The 24,194-nt window shown below is 65.5% G+C and overlaps 1 protein-coding gene across 4 annotated transcripts in view; it reads left to right on the top strand.

Moving 5' to 3' along the window:
* The window catches only part of OSBPL5 (oxysterol binding protein like 5), a 72,218-nt gene extending 48,721 nt beyond the window's left edge, over positions 1 to 23,497 (top strand). For 3 of the 4 annotated variants that reach the window (XM_059398935.1, XM_059398940.1, XM_059398943.1), the window contains exons 2-22: positions 649 to 805; positions 2,708 to 2,790; positions 7,395 to 7,475; positions 7,738 to 7,839; positions 8,891 to 9,094; positions 9,636 to 9,720; positions 11,236 to 11,407; positions 11,639 to 11,834; positions 12,813 to 12,997; positions 13,588 to 13,669; positions 14,642 to 14,740; positions 15,066 to 15,162; positions 15,871 to 15,969; positions 17,872 to 17,969; positions 18,428 to 18,517; positions 18,615 to 18,751; positions 19,163 to 19,348; positions 19,540 to 19,666; positions 20,718 to 20,874; positions 21,397 to 21,499; positions 22,731 to 23,497. In XM_059398935.1, the coding sequence (XP_059254918.1) occupies positions 649 to 805; positions 2,708 to 2,790; positions 7,395 to 7,475; positions 7,738 to 7,839; positions 8,891 to 9,094; positions 9,636 to 9,720; positions 11,236 to 11,407; positions 11,639 to 11,834; positions 12,813 to 12,997; positions 13,588 to 13,669; positions 14,642 to 14,740; positions 15,066 to 15,162; positions 15,871 to 15,969; positions 17,872 to 17,969; positions 18,428 to 18,517; positions 18,615 to 18,751; positions 19,163 to 19,348; positions 19,540 to 19,666; positions 20,718 to 20,874; positions 21,397 to 21,499; positions 22,731 to 23,064 (2,874 nt within the window). In that variant the 3' untranslated portion in view covers positions 23,065 to 23,497. Of the gene's footprint in view, positions 1 to 648; positions 806 to 2,707; positions 2,791 to 7,394; positions 7,476 to 7,737; positions 7,840 to 8,890; positions 9,095 to 9,635; positions 9,721 to 11,235; positions 11,408 to 11,638; positions 11,835 to 12,812; positions 12,998 to 13,587; positions 13,670 to 14,641; positions 14,741 to 15,065; positions 15,163 to 15,870; positions 15,970 to 17,871; positions 17,970 to 18,427; positions 18,518 to 18,614; positions 18,752 to 19,162; positions 19,349 to 19,539; positions 19,667 to 20,717; positions 20,875 to 21,396; positions 21,500 to 22,527 lie in introns of all 4 variants that reach the window. The other variant, XM_059398949.1, reaches the window with a different exon arrangement.
* The last annotated feature ends 697 nt before the right edge of the window (positions 23,498 to 24,194 follow it).

Below are 24,194 nucleotides of genomic sequence, written 5' to 3'. Positions count from 1 at the left end.
AATTAGGGCACCCCTGGCTTTGCACACCTCTGCTCTCTCTGTGTGAAGCCGCTGGGGCGCCAGCAGCAGAGACCCCCGTGGAGGAGCCCCAGCAGCGGGAGGACAGAGGGAGTGCATGGCGCAGGGTCCCAGGGCAGCGGCCTCACCGTTCCCTCTCTGGGGGCAGTGCTCGTCCACCACCCCCCTGTGTGTACCAGCAGCCACCTCCCCACCGAGAGCCCCGTCCCCGGGGAGGGAAGGTCTGGAGGCCCGGCATGGGTCAGTGGCATATCTCAGGTCCCCATGGCTGTGGCCTGGGTCCGACAGAACCCATTTAGCCGGGCTTGGGGGCGGGATGCTGGCAGAGAGGGGTCCTGCGGCACCCGTGACGGGCCGCACTCGGCTGGGCTGGGTCCCAGTCCTCCCTCGCCTGCCCTGGTAAGCCCAGGCATGGCCTTCCCTGGGCTCAGTGCCCCCCACTGGCCCACGGGCCCCCCAAACCTCCTCGTCTGTTTCTGAGATGCCCCAAGTGACCGGGTCACCCCTGCCACGCACCCCCAGCCCCGGGAAGTGCCTCTGTCCCCCCGTCAGGGTGGGTGGGAGGCTGCCCACCTGGGGCCACCCCTGCTCTGCACATGAGGTGTGACTGCGTCTCTTCCTTCCTTCCAGAAGCCTCCCAGTGCCCAGGCCATGAAGGAGGAGGCCTTTCTCCGCCGCCGCTTCTCACTGTGTCCACCTTCCTCCACCCCCCAGAAAGTCGACCCCCGGAAACTCAGCCGGAACCTGCTCTTCGGTGGGGAGAATGAGCTGTACCCCCTCAGCCCAGGTCAGCGGCGGCACGGGCTGGGGGACGGCACGGGCTGGTGCGGCCCCTGGGGCCTGGGTCCTCCCGGCTTTGCGTGCGGCTCTGTGACCGCAGGCGGGTCCCTTCTCCTCGCTGTGCTGTCCCAGCTCGTGCGGGCGACAGCCGTGCTTGGCTAACCCCTGCCCGGGGGCTGGGCTGTGCCGTGTGAACAAAGGGTTAGCGGGGCACTGGAGCCCTGGGACCATGGGGCCAGGTGATGGTCTCTTGGCCGTGGAGGTTGGCAGGGGGCCCCCCGGCCCCAGCTCTGAGGGCACTCCTCTGTGGAGAGGCAATGTAGAGGGGCGGTCTCAAACCTAGCCCCCCAGGACAGGCAGCCTGAGTCCCAGCCACCTGGGGCCAGCAGCAGGACCTCCCGGGCCTCAGTTTCCTCATCTGTAAAATGGGGATATTAGTACCCTAGTCCAGACTGGGGCTCTTAGGCCTCTGGTGATAAAGCACTGAGCCCACCGGGCACAGGGCACAGGTCACCTGCACCTGCTGGTGCCTTCCTGGTTCCAGGTGCTCTGTGCCCCATCACCTGATTCCGCACGGCCCACCCAGTGGAGCCTAAGCTGAGCGTGCTGTCCCTGTCTGCGACTGCTGCCCCCAGAGAGGCTGGCCTTTTCTCCCGTCCTGGGAGACCTCGCCTCCTCCCACAGCTGTCCCTGCCTGGCCTCCCCCAGCCCCCTGGCCCTCGCCCACTGCCTGCCTGAGGAGGGAAGAGAGCAATACCCGAGGCCTTCCTGGCTGTGGTGTCCGTCCTGTCCCCGGAGACTCCGGGAGAGCCTCAGGCCGACATGCTGTCAGGACTTGGGGGCTTTTGGGGACCCCCGCCCAAAATCCAATGGATTATGGAAACAGGCCACATCGAAGATGCCTTGTCAGGTGACATGGGCCAGAGACACAGGACGGCTGGGGAAATACGTCCGACCTCCGTTCTCTGCCACCGTGTCCTCAGGAGCCCGGGGAGGGAAAGGATAGGTCCCAGTTGGTGGCCAGTCTCAGGGGTCTTTGGACCCCCGAGGGGCTTCCCCATGTAGTGTCGGCCCCAGCAGGCAAGGGACCTTCTCCGGGAGAAGAGCGGACAGGTCCTGGGGACAGGGGTGAGGAGGGAGGCCTGGACGGAGCAGACAGACCGGTCAGTACCCTGCTCTGACGGCCGCAGGGACAGAGCTCCTCCCTTACGGGCTCCGAGGGCCCTCAGTCGTCCCAGGCCAGCAGGCAGCGCCCACACTGGGAAGTGACAGCGGCAGGACAGGCCGTTGAGTTGAGGGGCCTGGAGGGAAGGGTGCCCTGGAAGCAGAGCAGAAAGCCCCTGCGCCCCGAGCCCGCCCCACCAGGACGGTGCTCCCCCTTCCCGGAGCAGAGTAAGCTGGAGGGTGTAGCCGCCGTGCCTCCTCGGAGCCCACCCCTCGTCCCCTGGCCCCTGGCCCGCAAACCCATCTGGAAACCCGCTCCAGAATAGATGGGGCGGGGGAAGGGTGCTCGTTTCCCCCGGATTGAATCCAGACACTTTGCTGGGCTGCTTCCCCAGGAGAGCCAAGCTTTCCGGGGGTCAGGGTTGAGAGGGGACACCAGGCATGGTCCGGGCACCCTGAACCCACCACGTGCCTCGGAACTGGACACCGCATTCTTCCTCTGAAAGCAGGGAGCCTGGCCTTGTGGGACCCCAGAGGACGTGCTGCACCCGCACCCCGGGTGCCTGGGCTCCTCCTGCCGGTCGTGGGAGCTGGGCCTTGGCTCCAGGGTCCCTCCCGGCGGGGGACCCCGGCTGGTGGTGGTAGATCTCGGCTGGCTTGCTGCCTCACGGGAGGCTGGGTGCCCGCCGGAGGGGCTGGTCGGCCCACCGTGCCCCTGGTCCTCACCTTGGCCACTGTCTTGCAGGGAAGGACATGGAGCCCAACGGCCCGCTGCCGCCGAGGGATGAAGGGCCCCCGACCCCGGGCTCTGCCACAAAGGGGCCGCCGGTAAGAGCCTGGCTGGGGGAGGGCTCAGGGACAGGGGTCTGCCCAGGGAACAACAGAAAGTAGCTGGGGGGTGGGCGGAGCCGGGGCACCGGGCCCAGCCCGCCGTCCCCAGCCGTGTGTGCTAGGAGGAGCAGCTCTTGACGCCGCATCTGGGGAGGCTGGGACGAGGGACAGAGGGACAAACAGGGCTTGTCAGCTGGTTCACCGGGGCCCCTTCTTGGCATAACACGGGCGGGGAGGCCGGGAACTGGAGAAGGTGGGCTGCTTCGTGGCGTTTAGGGGCAGAACGTACCGTGAGAGGAGGCCTTGGAGTCTCTGTGTAGGGCACCCCCGAGGGACCAGCCGTGCCTCCCTCCGCCTGTGACTTGCTGTCCCTCCAGCAGGGGCGCCCGTCTGAGGGGTCAGGGCGAGTCCTGGCAGCACGCGCACACCCCCAGCCCACCCGCCGCGTGCTGCCCAGCCCAGCCCCTCTTCACCCAGGCCTGGCTTTGCTCCTGCAGGCAGAATCCGCACCCCGGGAGGGTGCCGAGGCCCCGGGCACCGCAGGCAGGTTTCAGGCACACCCTTCTTCCTTCAGAGGGTGTCGGGCCCCCAGACACTGGTGGGGGTTGGTGGCTCTCGGTTCTGGTGATGGGGCTGGGGAGCAGTGCAGACAGACCCCAGGTCCCCCTGCCCAGCCCCCTGCGGCCCCGTGTGCTCTTGAGGGACGGCCTCACTGCTCTCAGACCTCGTGTCCTCGTCCGTCACACGGGGCTTTGCTGCGGCTCGCGGGGCCTGTCCCCGTGTCTGCCTCAGGCGAAGAAGAAACCAGAGCTTTGGGGGGTGCACCCCACTCCGGAGCCTGTATTTCCCTTTTACCTTCCTGGACCAGGGCAGCCCGCTGCGGGCGGAGCCGCCAAAGCACACTTATTTTCTTACTTATTTTATCTAATTAAGACTTTCTTTTCCCATTTTTCATTGCAGTAAAATATGCACACCCCCAATTTACTGACCTGTGTGTCTCTAAGCCCAAAGCTCGGGGGCGTCAAGCACCGTCGCACTGTTTTGCAGCCGCCCCCCATCCGTGACCGGAACATTCTCTCTCCCCAGACAAAACTCGGTCTCATAAGACCCCGACCCCGTCCCTCCCGCGGCCCCGGCACCCCCTTCCACTCTCCGGAGGAGTTTGACGCCCCTAAGGACCTCATACTCATACACATAAATGCTGCAGCATTTGTCCCTCCGTGTGTGGCCTGTTTCGCTCCGCATCACGTCCCCCAGGTCCATGGGCGCTGGCTGGTGTCAGAATGTCCCGCCTTTTCAAGACTAGGGAGTCCTCGTGGCCTGGACGGACACTTTGTTGACCCCTGCATCGGTCCCTCGGCAGTCGGGTTATTTATTTTTTTAAGATACAAGCTTCTGGCACAAAAACACTGAAAACATAGTTGCGTCCTTCCACAACCCAATAAAACACAAACACCGTCAGACCCATGTGACTGGGCTCGAACCTGAGCCCCCGTGCATCCGATAATTAGGTCTGAGCTGCCCGCGGGGCCGGGGGTGCCCGGGGAGGGCACACGGAGAGTGCGTTGGTCCTGGTCGGGGGCAGCACCAGACGAAACGAGTTAAACCTGCAGCGCCAGAGCCTGGGGTGGGAGGCGGAAGGGCGGGCTCCCCTGTGCACCCCCAGATTCCCAAGGGCGGCTCAGGGCTGCTGCCAGAGACACAGCCCGAGAAAGACACAGGCTAGGGTGGTGCTCCATCTTTTTTGTCAGGTGGAATCCGAGGGTCCTAAAACCAGCCTTTGAAAGTGGGTTCCGGGACATTCATTGCGTCTGCAATGCCTTGCAATCGCCGCCTCTGTGTAGTTCCAGAACATTCGGGTCCCCCAGCCCAAAACTCCGCCCCCTCACCAGCCACGTGGCCCTGACTCCGCCTCCCGTGGCCGTGGCCTTGCCTGTCTGCAGGTTTCGTGTCGATGGAATCGTGCGGCGAGTGTGGGCTCCGTCCTCCGAGCCTGTTCCAAGACCCCCCGGTCCGCAGCGTGTAGCCGTGCCCCGCTCCTGTGTGGGGCCGAGTCTCCTCCCAGTGTGGACGGCCCACACCAGTCTGGTCCCTCCATCCACTGGCAGGCATCTGGGCTGTCTTTGTTCTTCAGCCCCTGGGCTGTGTAGGAGCCCCTAAGACCAGGATCGTGGGCCCGGGGTTGCTCCCGGGTCACGTGGACTTCTCAAGCTTTCTGTGTTTAGCTTTTCAGGGAGCTGCTCCACTCGCCCGCACAGACAGCATCTGCACCATTTCACAGCCCCACCGGCATGGAGGGAGGGCTCCCTGTTCTCACAGCCACACCATACTTGGATTTTCCGGGTCTTTCCTTAATCGCTACTGGAGTGGTCCCAGCGGTGTGCGGTGGTCTCTCTGTGGTTCTGATGTGCATGTCCCTAGTGACCAGTGACCTGTCACTGGTGCTTCTCGACCATCATAGGCCTCTTTTGGAGACATGTCTGTTCGGGTCCTCTGCCCGTCTTTGAATTGTTGTTGTTGGGTTGTAAGAGCTCTTTACAGATTGCTGGACACCAGATCCTTGTCAGGTGTGTGATTGCAGTGCAGACGGTTTCTTGAAGTCACTTACAGGTTGCGCGTTTGCGGTCAGACTCCGGAGGTCCCCGCTCTGGTCTGCGTTTCTCCTGCGTTCTGCACTGTGTTGTCACGGTGCTATGTCACCTCGCTGTGCCTCAATGTGCAGCAGTGTGCCGGTGGGCGCGGTAGGGCCCAAGAGGCCTGGGCTGGGTCCCGGGGTGGCCCCGAGGACAAAGGAGCTGCCAGGCAGGGCTGTGGTGGCTGGAGCCCGAGTGGCCTAGCAGGACGGAGGCCCACGGGGAGTTGGGGCACGGACGCTCCGTCCCGCCCACCTTCCCCAGGCCCCGAGCCTGCTTCTCGTCCTCTGTTGCCCGGAGCAAGGACAGCGGCACCTAGCCCCGCCTGGAGGAGAGCTGGGCGGAGGTTCCCTCACGCATTCACTCATTCGTTTCAAGATGCCTACCACACTCCCCGCTGCCGTGCCCGGGGTGTGCTGGGCTGTCACTGCCCCGGCAGGAACTGTAGAAGACAAACAGGATGGTCCTCATGGCATTCGTCACAAGCAGTACTAGGCTGGCCATGGGCAGGTGTACAACCTAGGGCTCAGGGGCCAGCAGGGCGGGCACAGCCATCCTCCCCGTCCTGGGGAGTGGCTGGGAGGGGCCTGAGGGGGGAGCAGGGGCTTCCCTCAGCAGGGAACAGCATTCCAGCCTGGGGGCACAGCCTGCGTGAGGGTGCTGGGGCGCTGGGCGCGAGAGGCCCAGCTCCCCAGGAGGACTCTGGGGGCACCTCCGTGGGTCAGCCCCGGCCCCCAGAGGCCTGTCAGCGGCCAGCGGTGGGTATATACGTCGTCACTTCCGCTTTAGCTCAAAGACAGCATCTAGAGCAGAGTCCCCGTGGCCCCCCGTCCCTCCTGCCATCAGTCCTAGCTCGGCCCCTTGGGAGCTGTGTGACCCCGGGCGGCTTCTTAGCGTCTCTGTGCCGTATCTCCTCATCTGCAGGATGTGGAGAACGAGACGGAGCCCCGGCTCTCGCAGCTCCAAGAGTCGTGGGTGGCCTGCGTCTCCTTCCCGCCCCCGGTGCCCAAAGCCATGCCTGGCACACGGCGCCGTGGGGCCGACCGGCCTGCCTAAGGGTGCAGGTCCCAGCCCTGCGGCGTCCTGACTCGCCGGGAGGTTCTTACCCTCTCTGGGCCTCAGTTTCCCAGCCAGTCAAATGGGACAGTGACTGGGCCCATGGCTCCAGCGGGCCGGAGGCTCAGGGCGACGGGGCCTCCCTCCCTTGTGTGGGGGCTCAGGACGGCGGTGGCGGGAACGCCCAGGGCGCTCAGCCCAGAGAGCAGCACAGGGCAGGCCGAGAGCAGCGCAGGGCAGGCTGGCGCTTTCTGGAAAGGACCAAGAGCGAGTCTCTGGGGCTTCGTGGCCCCGCGGGCTCTGTCTCAAGAGCTCATGCCGCCATCACGGAAAAAGCAGCCACAAATCGTAGGATTTTCACGTCTCACAAAATAAGACTCTTTGACTTTCTTTTCAACCACTTAAACATGGGAAAGCTTTCCGACCCACGGGCTGAACTGAGACAGGTAGAGGGCGGGACTCAGGCCTTGCCTCGATCTGCCCTGCCTCCTGGCTGCCCTCACCACGCCCGGGCCTCAGTTTCCCCTCTGTTAAAGGCCACGGCCCCTTGCAGCCCCAGACTCCTGACTGCTGCTCTCGGCCCACAGCACATCCAGCCCAGGAAGGCCAAGCCATCTCCTCGGTCCCCTTGCCTCGCCGCAGCCATGGGCCACTCCCAGGGCACCAGGGACGAGAGTCCCCACTGCACTGCGGCCCCCCGCCCAGAGGTGGGGCCCATGGCCGGGGATGGGGTGGATGCTCCCCGGGCACCTCGGAGCTCCTGCTGCTGAGCCGAACAGGGTGTGGCGCGGTGAGGGACAGGAGCAGCTTTCTGTGACCACAGGCCCACCGGGCCGTCCGCCTCCCCCTCCTCGGCATACCCCAGTCCACGTGCTGATGCCCCGTCCGCCCCCACCTGCGTCTCTCTTGCAGGCAGAGTACAGACTGTACAATGGTTCTGACAAGGAATGTGTGTCCCCAACAGCCAAGGTCACCAAGAAGGAAGCTCTCAAGGTGGGCCCGGGCCCGGGAAGGGGGACACAAGGGTGTCCCATGCCAGAGGAATGGGCGAGCGAGGTCATCACGCCCCAGCCTGCCAACGGGTGGGGCAGACCACGTCCTGGCCAGCTCCCCGCCCCCGCACTGCCTCTCCTCCCCCTCCCTGCCCCGACCTCCCTCCCCCGCCCCAGGCTGGATCGTAGGGGTGCTGGCGGGTGGGACGGGGGCCAGCCGGGCCCTTGTCCCTTGACGTTCCCGCTGGGTGCCCTGGGTCCAGGCACAGAAGGAGAACTACCGGCAGGAGAAGAAACGAGCCACAAAGCAGCTGTTCAGTGCCCTGACGGACCCCAGCGTGGTCATCATGGCCGACAGCCTCAAGGTACGTGGGGCAGGCAGGTGTGTGGTCTGGGCTTGGCCACCTCCACGGTCACTCAGGAGCAGTTCAGCATGTTTGGGCCTGTGGTCTGTGTCAAGGTCCTGAGGCATCCCTGACCAAGGACCATGAGCCGGGGGCTTTAAGACAGAAAGGCCTTCTCTCCCAGTTCTGGAGGCCAGCGCCCGAAATCAAGCTGCAGGCAGGGCCTCAGGCCTCCAGAGGCGCTAGCGAGGCCCCTCCTGGCTCCTCAAGCTGCTGGGGGCTCCAGGCATCCCCGGGCTGCGGGACGCAGCTCCCGGCCTCTGCCTCCACGTGGCCCTGTGTGCCTGTGTCCAGATGCCACCGCCACGTCAATGTGGCCTCGTCCCCACCTGCTCCAATCTGCAGACGCCCCATATCCGGTTGAGCTGGGGGCCCCGGCCTGCAGATGGGGGTCCCAGGAGGCGCACTAAGCCCCAGGACTCACGGGCGTCCGGTTATCAGATGGGGTGGGGAGGCTGCGCTCTGCCTTCTCGGGCTGGGGTCAGAGGCCCGCGTTCAGTCCTTACTGAGTCCCGGGGACGTGTCTGCGCGCCCCCGCAGTCGGGGGAGAGCTGCCAAATCCTGGGGTTGTCTCAGAGGCCCAGAGGGACAGGCCTGTCCGCACGTGGTCATCTGCGAGGACCGGGGCCTCACATGGGCTTTTTCCCCCAACGCACAAAATTATGTATGAAAAATGAGATGTCAAAATGGGTATTTCTTGGGGATGAGAAAAGACATGATGAGTGTCACGGCTTCCAGAGCTGGCGACAGTCGCTGGTGGCTGGCTGCTCGCGGGACCCCGGCAAGGCCTTGATCCTGGCCTTGGGCCTCCCCAGGAAGTCTGCTCCCGGCTGCCAGGCCCGTCTGCAGACTGGCGACCGTCTGTGCACGCGTCCCGTGCGCTCCCGCTTCCGCGCTCCTTGCGAAGCCGGAACAGAGCTCGGCCCGCCCCAGCGCCGCCCACCGCCCCGCCCAGGCTGCCCAGGTGCCCCCGGGCTGTTGGCCTCCCCGACAGTGGCGCCCCTCCCCACAGATCCGGGGGACCCTGAAGAGCTGGACCAAACTGTGGTGTGTGCTGAAGCCGGGGGTGCTGCTCATCTACAAGACGCCCAAGGTGGGCCAGTGGGTGGGCACCGTCCTGCTGCACTGCTGCGAGCTCATCGAGCGGCCCTCCAAGAAGGACGGCTTCTGCTTCAAGCTCTTCCACCCACTGGACCAGTCCGTCTGGGCCGTGAAGGTACCGCGGGGGCCCGGGGTCCAGGGCGCGGGCCCCAGGGGAGGAGTGGGGCCTCGGGGGACGACCCCTGGGAGGCAGGCCCTGGGGGGCGGCGTTCCAGCTGGGCCCGTCACCACTCTGGTGTGGGGGCTGCAGGGTGGGTCTCTCGTGTGAGCCGCTGCTCCCGGCCCAGGACTCACGGGCGTCCGGTTATCAGATGAAACCCAGAAACCCAGTTAGATTAGGATTTCGGACGCACCGAATCGTTTCTGTTGGTGTGAGTGTGTCCCCAATAGTGCACGGGCGACGCTTCTGCTCTTCTGCTCTGGTCTTTCTCTGAGATCTGAAGCGAAGCGGGCTGATTCTGGCCACCCTAGCACAGGCGCCCAGGGCTCAGGGGCCGAGCAGGGAGCCAGCGGCTCCTTCCCTCTGTCGCCGGGTGCCTGGCCCCGCCTGGCGGGTCTGCGGCCCCATGTGTATCGGCGTGGGTGTGCACGTGACTCGTGTGTCCCCCAGTCCCTGGGTGTCCCCCCCGGGTGACGCCGGGTCTCTGTCTCCCCAGGGCCCCAAGGGCGAGAGCGTGGGCTCCATCACGCAGCCCCTCCCCAGCAGCTACCTGATCTTCAGGGCCGCCTCTGAGTCGGACGGTGAGTCCCCACCTGCCCTGTGGGTCTGCCCAGTGACCCTGAGGGAGGAGAGCACCGCAGCCGGCTTGTAGAGCAGGTGTGCGGGGCTGCTGTTCAGGCGCTTCCACTGCCCCCCGAGAAGGACAAGCCTGGGCTTGAGTCGGGCAGGCCTGCCACTCGCTAGTACCTCCTAGGGCCTCAGTTTCCCGAAAGTAAAACAGGAACGGTAGGGCCCGGCTCCACGGGTGTTAGGAGAACCGCATGACCTGATTTCAAGTTGCCAGGTCACAGCCACTGCATGCCAGGCGCTTGCCGGGCACCCATGAATCAGGAGGTTCTACCCACATGTGACGAATCGGGGCCTCGGCCACCTGCCAGCAAGGAGAGCCACAGCCTGGATGGGATCCCAAGTTCCCGGGACTCCCCGATGCCAAGCACGCTGTTGGGGCGCCCTCCAGTGGCTGCTCCGGGTAACGCGGCTGCCCCCTTCCTGGCCCTCAGGGCCCAGAGCCCTGGGCTGGTGGTGGCCACCCCTTGGTGGACAGACACCACGTCCACGCTCCGGGAGGGACCCGTCATGCTCTCCCGGAGCCCACATTCTGAGGGGAGAGAAAAGCAGCCGTCAGACGAGGCCGATGGGGCTGCGGCGTGAGCTGGGTCCCTGATGGGCCTGGACAGCGTGGGCAGGGAGGGGCCCACGGCCCCTGCGGGTGTGAGGGCGGGCTCCCCGGAGGACGAGGAGGGGGCCTCGGAATGGGAGAGTGCGGGGAGGCTCATCCTCTGTGGCAGCTGCAGAGCTGGTGTCCTGCTGGGGCTGCTCCTCTCAACCTCCTCTGCCCCCACGATGTTCAGCCCAGGCTGGGCCCACAGTGACATCCCGTGAGAACCAGGGCCACCAGCCCTGCAAACCCTTGCCTCCCTGGGACACAGGGGCACCTCAGTGGACACATGTCCCCACAGCTGCTAACACCCCGGGGACACAGAGGTGGTGCTGGCTGAGCCCCCTGGCCGCCTCCACCAGGAAGGCAGCAGGGCTGGGGGGATTCGGTGGCTCTGCCCCGGGGTCCACTCACTGCACTCCTGGCCCAGCCTCTGGAGCTGACTTTCGGAGGCCCCGCTCCAGGCCCCTCCCCAGCCTGCCACCCACCCTCCGGGCCTGTGTTCCAGGCCCGTGGGAGCCCCCGTGGCCCCTGAGACCTGTGGCAGGCAGTCCTCCGGAGGGAGGGCCTCCTCCCCGACTCTGTGTGCAGAAGCGGCGGGTGTCTGGGTGGAATTTGGGCTCTGAGTCTTGCTAAGGTGTGACCTCGAGGGCGTGCTGGGAGCGTCCTGTCGAGGGCATCCCCCCGGGCAGGCGTCCCCCCCGACCCGGGCCTGCCAGCTGAGCCCCCGTCCTCCACGTCTGCACCCCCCCAGCCCACCCCCCCACACGGCCGCAGTCCCTGCGTCCCAGGAGGATGGGGAAGGGACAGGGCGTCCCTGGCAGAGGAGGGGCCTCCCCCCGGGTGTGGAGTGGGCTCACTGCATGCCGCCCCGCAGGCCGCTGCTGGCTGGACGCCCTGGAGCTGGCCCTGCGCTGCTCTAGCCTCCTGCGACTCAGCACGTGCAAGCAGGGCCGCGACGGGGAGCCTGGGTCTTCGCCAGATGCGTCACCCGCCTCGCTCTGTGGGCTGCCCCCCTCGGCCGCCATCCATGACCAGGACCTATGCCCGTGAGCAGGGGCGCGGCGGGCAAGGGTTGGTCCCTCCCAGAAGCCCGGGTCTCCTGCCTACTGGGGACCCCAGGACCCTGGTTGTTGCTGGGACTCCTACGTGGGGTCTCCTAGTATGTGGGCGGGGCCAAGCACCGGGGAGTCTGGTCCCCCAAACCTCAGATCAGGGGCTGGGGGCACCCGGGCCGTGCCTCTGACCGGGGGGACCCACGGTGCGCTGTGCCCCTCCAGGCTGAACGGGTCCTCCCTGGAGAATGACGCTTTTTCAGACAAGTCAGAGCAGGAGAACGCGGAGGAGTCAGATAACGAGACGCAGGAGCACAGCGGGAAGACCATCGGGAGCGGGCGCGCCCAGTCGGAGACCCTGGAGGGCCCCGTGCCGAGGGGCACCACGTACGTGGAGCAGGTCCACGAGGAGTTCGGGGAGGTGAGAGCCCACCCCCTGGAGAACCGGGTGTCGCCCTGCACCTCACCCGCCTCCCTGAATTGGGGTGAGGGGGTGCTTGCCGCGCCCCCGGGGCTGGGGGAGCAGATCGGGGGGCCACAACTTGGAGAGCGTGGGTGGGCCGTGAGGGCTCGGCTGAGGGTGCTGGGAAGACCACTGGGGCAGTTTAGGCGGGGCCCCCTCGGGTCCAGGCGAGGCCTTTAGAAGCCCAAGGGATAGAGGGAGAAGCCCTGGGCCCACTAGGCTGCTCCGGGGGGGCCTTGCTCCTGGATAGCCATGGAGAAGAGCCACCAGGAGCCTGGCAGCGGGGAGTAGGGACAGGCCCATGATGGGGCTAGATGATGCCGGCGAAGGGCTTGAGGCAGAGAGCGGGCAGCCCGGGGGACCCTTCTGAGGCTGAGCACAGGCAGGCTCGGCTGAGCACGGATGAGGGGGCCGGGGGGACCTGGCAGGAGATCCCAGGACAGGTGTGCAGGCACAGAGAGGCAAAGCAACTTTTCGAAGGCGGCCCAGCAGGGTCGTGACGGATCCTGATCCTCTCTGGGGGCGGCTGCCGTCGGGCCACAAGCGGACAGCCCTGAGTTCACGTCCCACTTTGGCTTCATGCCAGCTGTGTGAGCCTGGGCAAGTCACTTGTCCCTTCGGTAAGGCCAGGGCGACCACAGTGTGGGTCCCAGGGCCAGTGCGGGGAGTCAGCATGGGGAGCAGGAGGGGCACACGGGTAGCCTGGACGCTCCCTGCCTCCTGTGCCCAAATCCGGCTCCGGGCCTCTTCCAGAAGCCAGTCTGAGCCCACCCGTGCCCGTCCGGGCAGGGGTCGGACACTTGCCAGGGAGGGCGGGGACAGGACAAGGCAGGACAGGCCAGCCAGGCCTCGGAGGGGCGCCTCACGCAGCCAGAGCCTGCCGCGCTCCCTGCGGCTGCCTGGGGCCGGGCCCGACGGCAGCGCCTCTGCCAACAGCTGGGCCAGGCGTCCCAGGTGGAGACGGTGTCGGAGGAGAACAAGAGCCTGATGTGGGTCCTGCTGCGGCAGCTGCGGCCGGGCATGGACCTGTCCCGCGTGGTGCTGCCCACGTTCGTCCTGGAGCCCCGCTCCTTCCTCGACAAGCTCTCTGACTACTACTTCCACGCCGACCTGCTGTCCAGGTGAGCGGGCGGGGGCCGCCCCACACGCCCTCAGACCCCAGACGCCCCCCGGCATCCCCCCCCCCCCCCGTGGATGTTTCCGGAAGGCCCCCCCCCCCCGCTGAGCTCCGCCCGAAGTCCCTTCCAGTTCCCCTCCTAGTGGGCCCAGTCCTGCGGGGCAGCGGTGTGTCCAGTCAGGGCCCCCCCCATCAGAGATGACTGTGGGGCCGTCCCCAGCACCTTCTAGCGTCCTGAGTACCGGACCCTGGCCTCAGTGCCCTCGAGCTGCCGCTTACAGGCTGGAGAGGCTGGAGAGAGCCGGAGGCTCAGGGGCCTGTGCAGCGGACCTGGGGAGCTTGGGAGCTCCCGGAGGCCTGCCTGGAGGCAGAGGCACCCTGCCAGGGCTGAGCCAGAAACATCCTGTCTGCCCCAGCCCTCTGGTTAGGTGGAGAACCTGGGTCTCTGTGGGAAGCTAGGAAACTCCCCGCTGCCCCCGGACTGGGAGGGACAGGAGGGGCATGGGTGACCCACGGGGTGGGGGGGGAGGGAAAGCAGTCGGGGAAGAGGGTGGCCCGGCGGGAGGGCGTGAGAGGGTCTCCCGTCTCTCCCAGGGCGGCTCTGGAGGGGGACGCCTACAGGCGCATCAAGCTGGTGCTGCAGTGGTACCTGTCTGGGTTCTACAAGAAACCCAAGGTAAGAGGGGAGACCCAGTGTGCTCTCCCCACCCAGCCCCAGTTTCCTGCCCCTCAGAGAGCCTGGGGCCACGCCAACCCCACACAGCCTGGAAGGACCCTGATGGTCCCCACTGTGGCCCCCGGTCCTCAGAGATGGGGGCAGCGCCCTGACCCACCACCCAGGGACCCCCTAGCCAGGCCAGGCCTACCGGGGTGGTCCTGGTTCCCTGCAGGGCCCAAGCGGGACTGGCACACCGTGGAGAAGCACTCACAACAGTGCCAGGAAAGGGGCTTTCAACCCTGCACCTCGGGGAGTCCCCTGGGACCTGTGGTTTTCGTGGTTTGTCTCATACTCATGGAAACCTTTTTGAGAACCCAAAATGCAGACCCCGCTGAGCACAGGGTGTTGGGGATGGGGGAAGGGAGGCACCCACACAGCTGGAAGGGACATGTCTGGCAGGTGGCATAAGGGGCGGTCGGCTGCCTCCCACCAGATCGGAGGTCTGAGCCCCGGAAGACGGGCTGTCCTGAGCGGGAGCAGTCCCCGCCCCCCAGTGGGGATGACCTTGGGCCATCTGGAGAGCGGGAAGGTGGTGAGCAGGGCAGAAGAGGAGGCGGGGACAGGAGCTGGGGTTTTATCAAACAGGCAGTAGAAGCCACGGGTGCCTTGAACAGGTTAGGCACCTTCCATCCAAAGTCCAGGGACAGCACGCCCAGGGGTCTCAGGTCCCCCCGGCAGCCAAGAACTAGACAGGACATCTCAGAGGCTGCCCCCAGGACGTGAACTGAGGGCAATGCACGTTCTCCCCAGAGCACAAGTGGGGTGAGGCCCCCCGTGCTGGTGTCAGACCAGGCCCTCCCGTCAAGAGGGGTAGTGGGCCCTCCCCGTGGGCACCTGAGGTGTGGGCAGTGGGCAGCCCCCACCTTGGCCCTCGCTCCACACCCCATCCCGCGTGGGTCCTCACAGGAGCTTTCCACTCGTTGCTTGCAGGGGATCAAGAAGCCCTACAACCCCATCCTGGGAGAGACCTTCCGCTGCTGCTGGTTCCACCCCCAGACCAACAGCCACACCTTCTACATCGCGGAGCAGGCAAGCCCTCCCCATCCCCACCTGGACACTGGGCTCCACGGTGGGCGGAGTCTGAGCCCTGCTTGCATTCTGGGGGTTCCCCCAGGAGACACAGGCCCAGCGCTGTGACAGCAGGAAGTGTTTCCTCGGGTGGGGAGTGGGGGGTGGTGGGTGGTGGGGAGCCTCCCGTTCCCCTGGGGCACTGCAGATCGCCACCTGGCCCACGACTCCATGTCTGCTTCCCCGGGCAGCCGGCGTGAGTGTGAGAGTGGCCCCACGCCACGGGGCAGAGGGAGCCAGGCTCTCCCCTCCCCCCGGCCATCCCAGAGCACCTCTCTGCTCACAGGTATCCCACCACCCGCCTGTGTCCGCCTTCCACGTCAGCAACCGGAGGGACGGTTTCTGCATCAGCGGTAGCATCACGGCCAAGTCCCGGTTTTACGGTGAGCGGGGGCTCCCCGGGCTCTGCCAGAGCCTGTGGGACATGGGGGCAAGGCTGGGCCCCCGAAGGCAGTGGCCGGCTTTATGTCCCTTCCCACCTCTGCGGGCCAGGAACCGCGTGGGCAGTGAGGTGCCCAGAACCTGGAGTCAAGATTCCTGAAGCCAGGCGCAGCCCGTGGGGCCCCCACTCCTGAGCCACGGGAGTGGCTCAGTGACCTGTGTGAACAGGCACCACAAGCCACGTGTGGCTTTTAGATCAGAATGAAGGAACATGAGCCGCAGCTGCTCAGATGGCCCGGCCACATCCTGCATGCTGGGTGGCCGTGCGTGGCTGGTGGCCCCCATGTCAGCACAGAGTGGAATAGTTCCAAGGCCACAGAAGTTCCGTGGGGGCCTGTCCCCGCTCTGGGGGGTGGTGACAGTCAGAGCAGGGGTTTGCATGCAGCCTCTACCCTGAGAAGCCCTCTCTGGGAGCCGGGCCATGTACGTCCTGGCTGGGGCGGGGGTGGGGGGGTGGGCTTTTCCAGAATCTGAGTTTCAGGGAGGTGCAGTGACCCACAGGTCAGGTAGAGAAGCCCAGCGGCCCCACGGTCACCCGGCTGGAGGGACTGGGGACCCTTCGCACCTGCTAGAAGTGACTTAGGAGGTGGGCGCCCAGGTCCTGAGGGCCCATGTCCACTCCCTGGTCACCCACCACCCCACGTCTGCAGGGAACTCGCTGTCGGCTCTGCTGGACGGCAAGGCCACACTCACCTTCCTGAACCGGGCAGAGGACTACACGCTTACTATGCCCTACGCCCACTGCAAAGGTGAGAGGCTTCATGCCCACCCACCCCCACCCCGGGAGGGCAGAGCCCTGGCGGGTGCCGTCAACAGAAAGCGCCGGTCTTGGCATGTTTGTTGACGGTTTACTCTGTGCTCTTCTGTGACTTTCTAGCCTGGAAGGGAAGTCCCCCGGCAGGTTGTCTAACAAAATGTTTTCAGCCCGAACCGCAGGCTTCCTGTCGCAGACCGCAAGCCAGATCTGCTTCTTAAGAGGGCTTTTATCCTTGTTTCTAGAACTTTCCAATAAAAGAAACAGAAACTTTTTTTTTTTCTTAAAGATTAAAATGTATCCTGAGTTTATAGGTTTCCGATCCGTAGACCGCGGGCTGACAGCAGAACCGGCTCCCCTACCCCTTACGTTCCCCTCCCCCGCCCCCGAGAGAAAGCCTCTTTGTAAACAGGCGGTGGTGGCTTGTGGTTACTCTCCCTAACCCGCTTCACACACACCCCCGTCAGGGGGCGGCTAACCGGCTCTCCGCCCAAGAGGGCCAAGGCTGGAAACAGCCTGCCCCTTCCTTCTGGGGTTTGCCGTGTCCCAAGCATGCCCCGCTGCTGCGGTTTGTGAGAAGTCAGCAGGAGGTCCCTCTCCCGTGTCACCCGCTTCCCTTTTGTTTCGGTTTCCTTTTGTTCCCCGGCCTCGCGCCGAGATTTCCCTGCGTAGAGAACTGCGGAAATACAGTTCTCTACCGGGTCCAAAGTTCAAAACTCCCCTGGCAGGTGTAGGCAGAGAAGGCTGGCGCGTCTCCCCACCAATCCGCAGCCCCCGGGGAGCATCGGGCGCACCCCCTGCCTGCAGCGGCCGCTCCCGCATGGTGCAGCGCCCGGCGGCTCCCTCCTGTGCGCGGCGGGATTGGGGGGCATCCCCAGCCCTTCTGCGGTTTCCCTTGGCCGGCCTTTTTTTCCCTTTCCGTTTCATCGCACATCCCCAACTGTTTCTAAGACACGTAGCTCTTCTTTTCTGTTTGATTTCAGTCCTCCACGTGGGAAGACACAGAAGAGCCATTCTGTTGTGGGTTTGTCTGGTTTTTTTTTTAAGATTTTATTTATTATTTGTCAGAGGAGACACAGCGAGAGAGGGAACACAAGCAGGGGGCGTGGGAGACGGAGAAGCAGGCTTCCCGCCCAGCAGGGAGCCCAATGTGGGGCTCCAGCAAGTACCCTGAGATCATGACTCGAGCCAAAGGCAGACGCTGAACGACGAGCCACCCAGGCGCCCCAGAAGGGCCATTCTTTCCTTCAGTAATTATTATGTACTGGGGACGCCTGGGGGACTCAGTCTGTTACGTGTCTGCCTTCGGCTCAGGTCATGATCCCAGGGTTCTGGGATTGAGCCCTGCATGGGGCTCCTTGGTCAACGGGGAGCCTGCTTCTCCCGTTCCCTCTCCCTCTGCCTGCTGCTCCCCCTACTTGTGTGCTCTCTCTATATATCAGATAATCTTTAGAGTACATAAACATGATGTATGCACTAGTTTGAACAAACACGTCGGGCCAGTCCTGGATGCAGGAGTGGGGAAGACAGATGAGCCCACCTTGGGGCCCAAACTACAGAGCAAATGCAGATGGTGATCAGCGTCTCACGGGGGCAGCAGGGCACCTGGGAGCTTGGGAGCCTGGGAAGGGGACCTGGACAAAGGAACCTGCCAAGGGCGGTACATTCCCTGAACAGAGCAACTCTCAGAAGCAGAGGCCCTGGGGGCAGATGGTCACTGAGAAGCCAGGCATGGCCCTGGGTTCAGCCTCCCGGCCCCACCAGCTCCTCTCCATCTCAGAGGCTCTGCCTCCGGGGGCTCCTGTCCTCTCCCCCAGGGTCCAACACCGGCCTCCTTGGGGTCAGCGTTGCTGGGTGGGGACACAGAGCAGGGACTGAGCAGGCGCCTGTGTTTCAGGAATCCTGTACGGTGCCATGACCATGGAACTGGGCGGCAGGGTGACCATCGAGTGTGAGAAGACCAACTTCCAAGCTGAGCTGGAATTCAAGCTCAAGGTAGTGCTGACCGCAGTACCCTCGGCCACCGGAGGGCCTCAAGGGGAGGGGGCTCGGACCAGGGAGGAGCCCCCTCCGAGCCCAGGGGTGGCTTCTGGAGCAGGTGCACTCAGGAGGGGGCAGCTCCTGGCATCTCCGTAGCATAGGCAGGACCCAGAGAGAGGAAGGGGCTCCCGCAGGCCCCCGAGCGGAGCCAGGACAGGCCCAGACCCCTTCCCCGCCGTGGGGCACACAGAGCCGGTAGACCCCCTGCCGCCTTGAGTTCAAGCAGAGGCATCAGGCCAGTGTGGCGGCCTCCAGCTTTGGGTCCCATCCTAGCCGGGCTCCCACGTCCCGGGAGGTGAGAGCCGGCACCCTCGCGAGGGAGAGCCCTCCTCCTGCCCAGCTCATGGAAGGGCACCAGGGGCCTGGGGAGGCTGCTAGCCCCTCACCAGCCTGGTCTCGGGGTGTCCCCACAGCCTTTCTTTGGGGGTAGCACCAGCATCAACCAGATCTCGGGGAAGATCACGTCAGGAGAGGAGGTCCTGGCGCACCTCACCGGACACTGGGTAAGAGGCCGCCGTCCGGGGCAGGCATGGGCGGGCCCGCAGTCACGGCAGCAGCGGGGACCCGCACCTCTGACCCTGCCTGGGGCGTCTGGGGCAGGACCGAGAAGTGTTCATCAAAGAGGAGGGCCGGGGAAGTGCGGAGCTCTTCTGGAACCCGAGCAGGGAGGTCCGGGGGCAGAGGCTGAGGAGGCGCACGGTGCTGCTGGCGGAGCAGACGGAGCTGGAGTCCGAGAGGTAAGGCCCGCCGGCACCAAGGGGCCCCCGGACCCAGGCCTGGCATGGCTGGGCAGAGTTGCTGTGCAGACAGCGTGGTCCCGGATGTCCCTGGCAGGGAGGGGACGCTCCGTGACCAATGACATGTCCTGCTGGGGCAGCTGTAGGAGAAGGAGTGAGACCTGGGGACGCCAGATGCCCAGCAGCTCCCTAGAGGGCAGCCTGTCAGCAGGAGTTATGAGCTCAGGGTTGGGGAGAAGCACCTCATGGCAAATCTCCAGCACTCTAAGAACCCCTCAGGCTCCCCAAGAGATACTGAGCTCCCTGTCCATGGAGGCAAGCAAGTGGAGGTTGCTGTCTGAGCCTCCGCTCCAGGGCCGGGGTGGTAGGACCGTCCAGGTCACCCACTCAGAGCACGTGCCCCGCTCCTAGGCTCTGGCAGCACGTCACCAGGGCCATCAGCGAGGGCGACCAGCACAGGGCCACACAGGAGAAGTTTTCACTGGAGGAGATGCAGCGGCAGCGCGCCCGCGAGCGCCAGCAGAACCTTGTGCCCTGGAAGCCGCAGCTGTTCCGGCTGGACCCCGCCACCCAGGAGTGGCGCTACCGGCATGAGGAGTGAGTGTGGCCCGGGGTGGGCAGACCGGCCCCACGGGGGCTCCTGCTGCCCTGAAGGGGCGGGTGATGGAGGAGAAGGGGATCCTGTGGGGGCCCCGGCTGCTACTGAGAAACTGAGGCAGGGCCGAGTTGGGGCCCCCTGCCCCCAAGGGCCACTGCCCCTGCCAACGGATACCCTCTGGACCCTCTAGCTGCAGCCCGTGGGACCCCCTGAAGGACGTCGCCCAGTTTGAGCAAGACGGGGTCTTGCACACCGTGCGGCGGGAGACCATGGCCCACCAGACCACCCTCCTGGGCAGCCCAGGGCCCAGGCACCAGGTCAGCTCCCCCAGGGTCCCTGCCCGGGCTCAGCCTCAGCGGCAGGAGGGAACTGTGGGGTGTAGATTCGGCTGCCTACCCCACTGACCTCTTACCTGCCTGCCGCTCCCCCTCTGGTCCCCCCACCAGCCCCGTGCACTTACCCCTCCCAGCAGAGGTTCTTCTGCCCACCCTGAGGTGGATTTGCAGGAGGCTGTGTGCAGGGCGTACCCGGTGTACGGGGCGCTGTGCAGGGGTGCCCTGGCTTCTAGAGCCCCCACCTGCCCCCCGAGCTTCTATCTGTGATGCTCACAGCACCCTCGCCAGTCTACAGAGGAGAAAACTGAGGCTCAGGGCAGCCTGGGGGTTGCTCAGGCAGGCGGAGGAGGAGTCCACATTCACAGAAATGCTGAGCGGGGCAGGGAGGGCAGGTGGGGAGGCCCCAGGAACCCTGCAGGGGGTCTCCTGGGACAAACACCAGGTGCAGCTTGTGGAGAAGCCTAAAGGGTCCTCCATGGTGCCACGTGGACAGAGACCACTGCGTGACAGTCCCCACCACATGCTGCTGGTTCTCTGTGCCCGCAGCTGCCTCTCCTGTACACAGCGGGAGGCCAGCGATCACAGGGGCAGAACGGGCACGGACCTTCTGGCCCGATGGCTCCAATTTGCCAGCAAGCAAGGGGCACAGTATCTCACTACCCTTGTGTCCCAGCCCCTCCCCTTCCCCGCCTGCTGTAGCCCCTCAAACCGGGTGGCCCCACCCCCCTCCACGGGCACCGACCTGGATGTCCCCCGGGGCCCCCCTCAGCCTCTTCAGCCAACCACCCCTCGGCCACTCCTGTGCTCTGGGCAGTTAGCGGCGGTCAGCCAATCCCACAAGTCCTGCTGGAGAGGCCCCCGCAACATTCGGGGAGGCCCGGCTGCCAGCTCCCGCGGTGGGACAGGACCAGCCATCACAGCCACACCTTCTAGAGCAGTCCCGTCCCCAAGGCCAGCACATCACTGTCTCTGCGGGCACAGCCGTGGTGGACCTGGGTGTGCCCCCAGCTGCAGTGGCTCCGTCTCTCTCCAGGGGCCTGGCCCAGACCGGCAGCTCCGCAAGGCCAGCGACCAGCCCTCTGGCCACAGCCAGGTCACCGAGAGCAGCTCCACACCCGAGTCCTGCCCGGAGCTCTCCGATGAGGAGGAGGAGGAGGAGGAAGAGGAGGAGGACGGTGACTTCATTCCCGGTGAGCCCTCCCAGGCCGGCTACTCGGCAGGGTGGGAAGGGTCAGAGAAGCACCTCCCCGGGCGGGTGTATGGCGCACCTTGACCGTCCTCCCAGGGTCCTCCAGCAGGCCTCCCCGAGCCCAGGGGCATGGAGGACCGCGGTCCCCAGCCCTGCACTCAGATTGGCTGGCAGGGGCAGTCCGAGGGGCGGGGCTGGACAGTGTCCGTCTGCGTGTGGCCACCTGATTCTGCTCGCTCCTCCCCGACTCCATGCCTGTCTGCAGTGTGTGAGCTGCTCCCTGCCGTTTCTGTCTCCCAGGGCTTATTAGAGGCCAGCTGAGCTTGGGGTCCCCTCTATGCCTGCCCCTCAACTCCCCGTGTCGTTAGCTTCACCTGAAGGCTCTTGAGAAGTGGGGTGGGGGCCCGAACCGGGCACGACCCCGGGACCCTACATGCCAGCTCCCTGGACACGCCCACTCGTCTTTGATTCTCCCTCCATCCCCTGTCCCCTGGGTCCTGTGACGGGTGGCTGGACACCGCAGGCAGCGAGAGCCCGTGCCCACGGTGCGGGAAGGAGGCACGGCGGCTGCAGGCCCTGCACGAGGCCATCGTGTCCATCCGGGAGGCCCAGCAGGAGCTGCACAGGTAAGCCCCGCTCCCGGGGACACAGCCAGGGCGCCACCGAGGCCAGGGGTACCATGCATCTGGACTGTCACTCAGAGCTAGGACTCTGGGGGTTGGCAGAGGGTCTGGTGGACAGAGGACCGGAAGCAGGAGGCTCTGCCCTGAGCAGGCCCCGGGGGTGGGGGTGGGAGGTGCCACGCTGGAGGGGATCCTGCTGGAACGGGACCAGCCGATGAGCTCTGTGCAAGAAAACAGCGGCTGGAGGCCCAGAGGCCAGGGGTGGGCTGGAAGAGCCGCGGTGAGTCAGGGAGTCAGCCCCCTGCACTGGAGAGGACGCCGGCCGTTAGGCAGGGAGCCGCGGGAAAAGCCAGCCTTTCTGCACACGGTGCCGCCCGAGTCCAGGGTGAGGACATGAGTGTCGCGGGTGGCTGTGACACCGTCCACAGACGGGGGACCTCACGATAAATGTTCACGGTCCCCCCGTCCCAGAGACCGACACCGGAGATGTAGGCGGGGACAGGGCCAGATTCTCCGGAGGCCTCTGCCTTCGTGTGCGGAGGGTCGGGCTCTCCCTGTGTCCCCACGGGGTCATCCCTGCGTGTGCGTCTGTGTCCCGGTCCCCTCTTCTCAGAAGGACCCCGGCCAGGCTAGATTAGGGCCCACTCTGGTGACCTCAATTTAATTGAATCGCTTCTTGAAAGACCCCATCTCCAAATAAGTCACACCAGGGGTCCTGACGTCCGGGACTCCAACGTGGGACTTTTGGGGCACAGCGACCCAGGTCAGCCCGTCACAGCAGGAGTGGAAGAGAGGCTGTGAGAGTCCCAGCTTCTCCAGCTGTGACTCCCTTTACCTAGAATCTGGGCCCGGGGGCCCCAGTGTAATGGGCTGTCCACTGAAGGTAGGGATGCTCGCCCTGCGTGGGCGCCCGCCCTGCGTGGGCACCCGCCCTGCGTGGGCACCCGCCCTGCGTGGGCTGCCCTGGCTCAGCCACCTCCCTCTGCCCGCCCTGCGGGGGCCGCCCTGGCTCAGCCTCCCTATCTTTGCAGGCACCTCTCAGGCATGCTGAGCTCCGCAGGGAGGGCCAGGCAGGTGCCGGCCCCAGGCCTCCTGCAGAGCCCCCGCTCCTGGTTCCTGCTCTGCGTCTTCCTGGCCTGTCAGCTGCTCATTAATTACATCCTCAAATAAGAGCCCTTTGGGGGCAGTGTGGGCGTGGCCTGCAGAACTCGGCCAGCCCCCTCCTCCCTTCCAGGCACCTAGCACTTTCAGCCAGCCCCGGAGAGGCAGAGAGAGCCGGCAAGCGTGGCCCCTGCGGACAGAGAGGCCCACGGGGGCTGGAGGACAGCAGGAGGCACCCGGAGGGCCACACCGGCTCCTCCAGAGGAGCCGCTGACCTTGCCGGTGGGACCCTCCGCCCCGTGCCAGCCTTAACGCTAAAGCCAAATGCAGCTTTCGTCCTGCCTCTCGCCCCCTGGTCAACACGTCTGCTCGCTCCTGGTCCAGCGTCCACATGCCCCGCCGGAGTGACGGAACCGGGCGGGGACGGACTGCCCAGGCTTTGCACGGTCACCCCCCAGCAGCATTGAGCTGAGGAGCTTTGGCGGGACAAGCCTGGAGTCCCAGAGGTTCCCACGCCTCCTCCGTCCGGATGCAGAGGGCCGTCCTTCCTGAGAGCCTGCCCGCGCTGCCCAAGGCATGCTCAGAGGGGCCTCCCGGGGACTCCCGGGCAGACTGGAGCTACTCTGGAGACAGCACTGGGATTTTACTCTGCTTCTGTGCGGAGTGGACAGGACCCCCACAACGCACACCCGGGGAGCCCACCCCGCCTCCCACAGCCTGGGCATGAGCCGGCACAGGCGTGCGTGTGTGGGCAGGCGTGCACAGGGCGCGGCCTCTCGGGCCCCAGCGTTCCCTGGGGCAGGGAAGCCCAGGTTGGCCACTTGGCTGGGACTGATGCCCGGTCTTCCTGTTTTACACTTTTTTAATAAATGCAATTGCAATATTTTAGGCAGGCTGCAAGCAGCGTCTGGCGTCTCGCCTGTTTCTGTGTCGAGTGCCACTGTGTGTGTGTGCACGCGCGTGTGTGCCCGTGAGCGTCTGTGAGCCTATGTGTAGTCACACTGAGCTTTAAACTATGTGGGGGAGGTGCCATCAGGACCCACCGCCCCATTCTGCAGAGTTTATATCCATGTTCTTGTTCCCTGCCTGCACTCCAGGCCGGAGATAAACAGGCACACACACTGTGTTGTCTTCCTGGGGGACTTCCGGAAACGTGGGGGGTGTTCCCATGGACAGAAGCCATGCCAGCGGATGCTGTCAGGAGGGCCCGAGGACGGGGAGGAAGTATCCAGGGAAGAATGGGGGGCAGTGTGCGGGCACCCTCCCTCAGGCCCCCAGCTCCTGGACAGGGTGGGGCTCGGGCTGGGGAGAGGCAGGGGCGGGTGGGTGATGCCTCTCCAGGCCCTGTGGCTGCCTTGGTCAGAGGGGACCCCAGGAACAGGATCACCCCCCCGAGGGCGGTGCCCCCAGATTGGCTTTGGATCCCAGAGGCCACCCACTGCAGAGGTCGGGTACCCCCGAGATCATAGTTTTCCACGACTCCTTACCAGGGCTGGCTGCCCCGGAGAGGAAGCCTGTGGCCACCTCCTCTTCCGTTCCGACCCCTCCCCCAAGTGTGGCCTGACTCACCAGCTCCGCTGCCACACCCCGAGGCAGC

This window comes from Mustela nigripes, chromosome 1 (assembly GCF_022355385.1).
Source record: "Mustela nigripes isolate SB6536 chromosome 1, MUSNIG.SB6536, whole genome shotgun sequence".
Taxonomy (NCBI): Eukaryota; Metazoa; Chordata; class Mammalia; order Carnivora; family Mustelidae; genus Mustela; species Mustela nigripes.
Note: the sequence above shows the minus strand (reverse complement) of the source record. Positions and strands in the feature narration are given on the sequence as shown.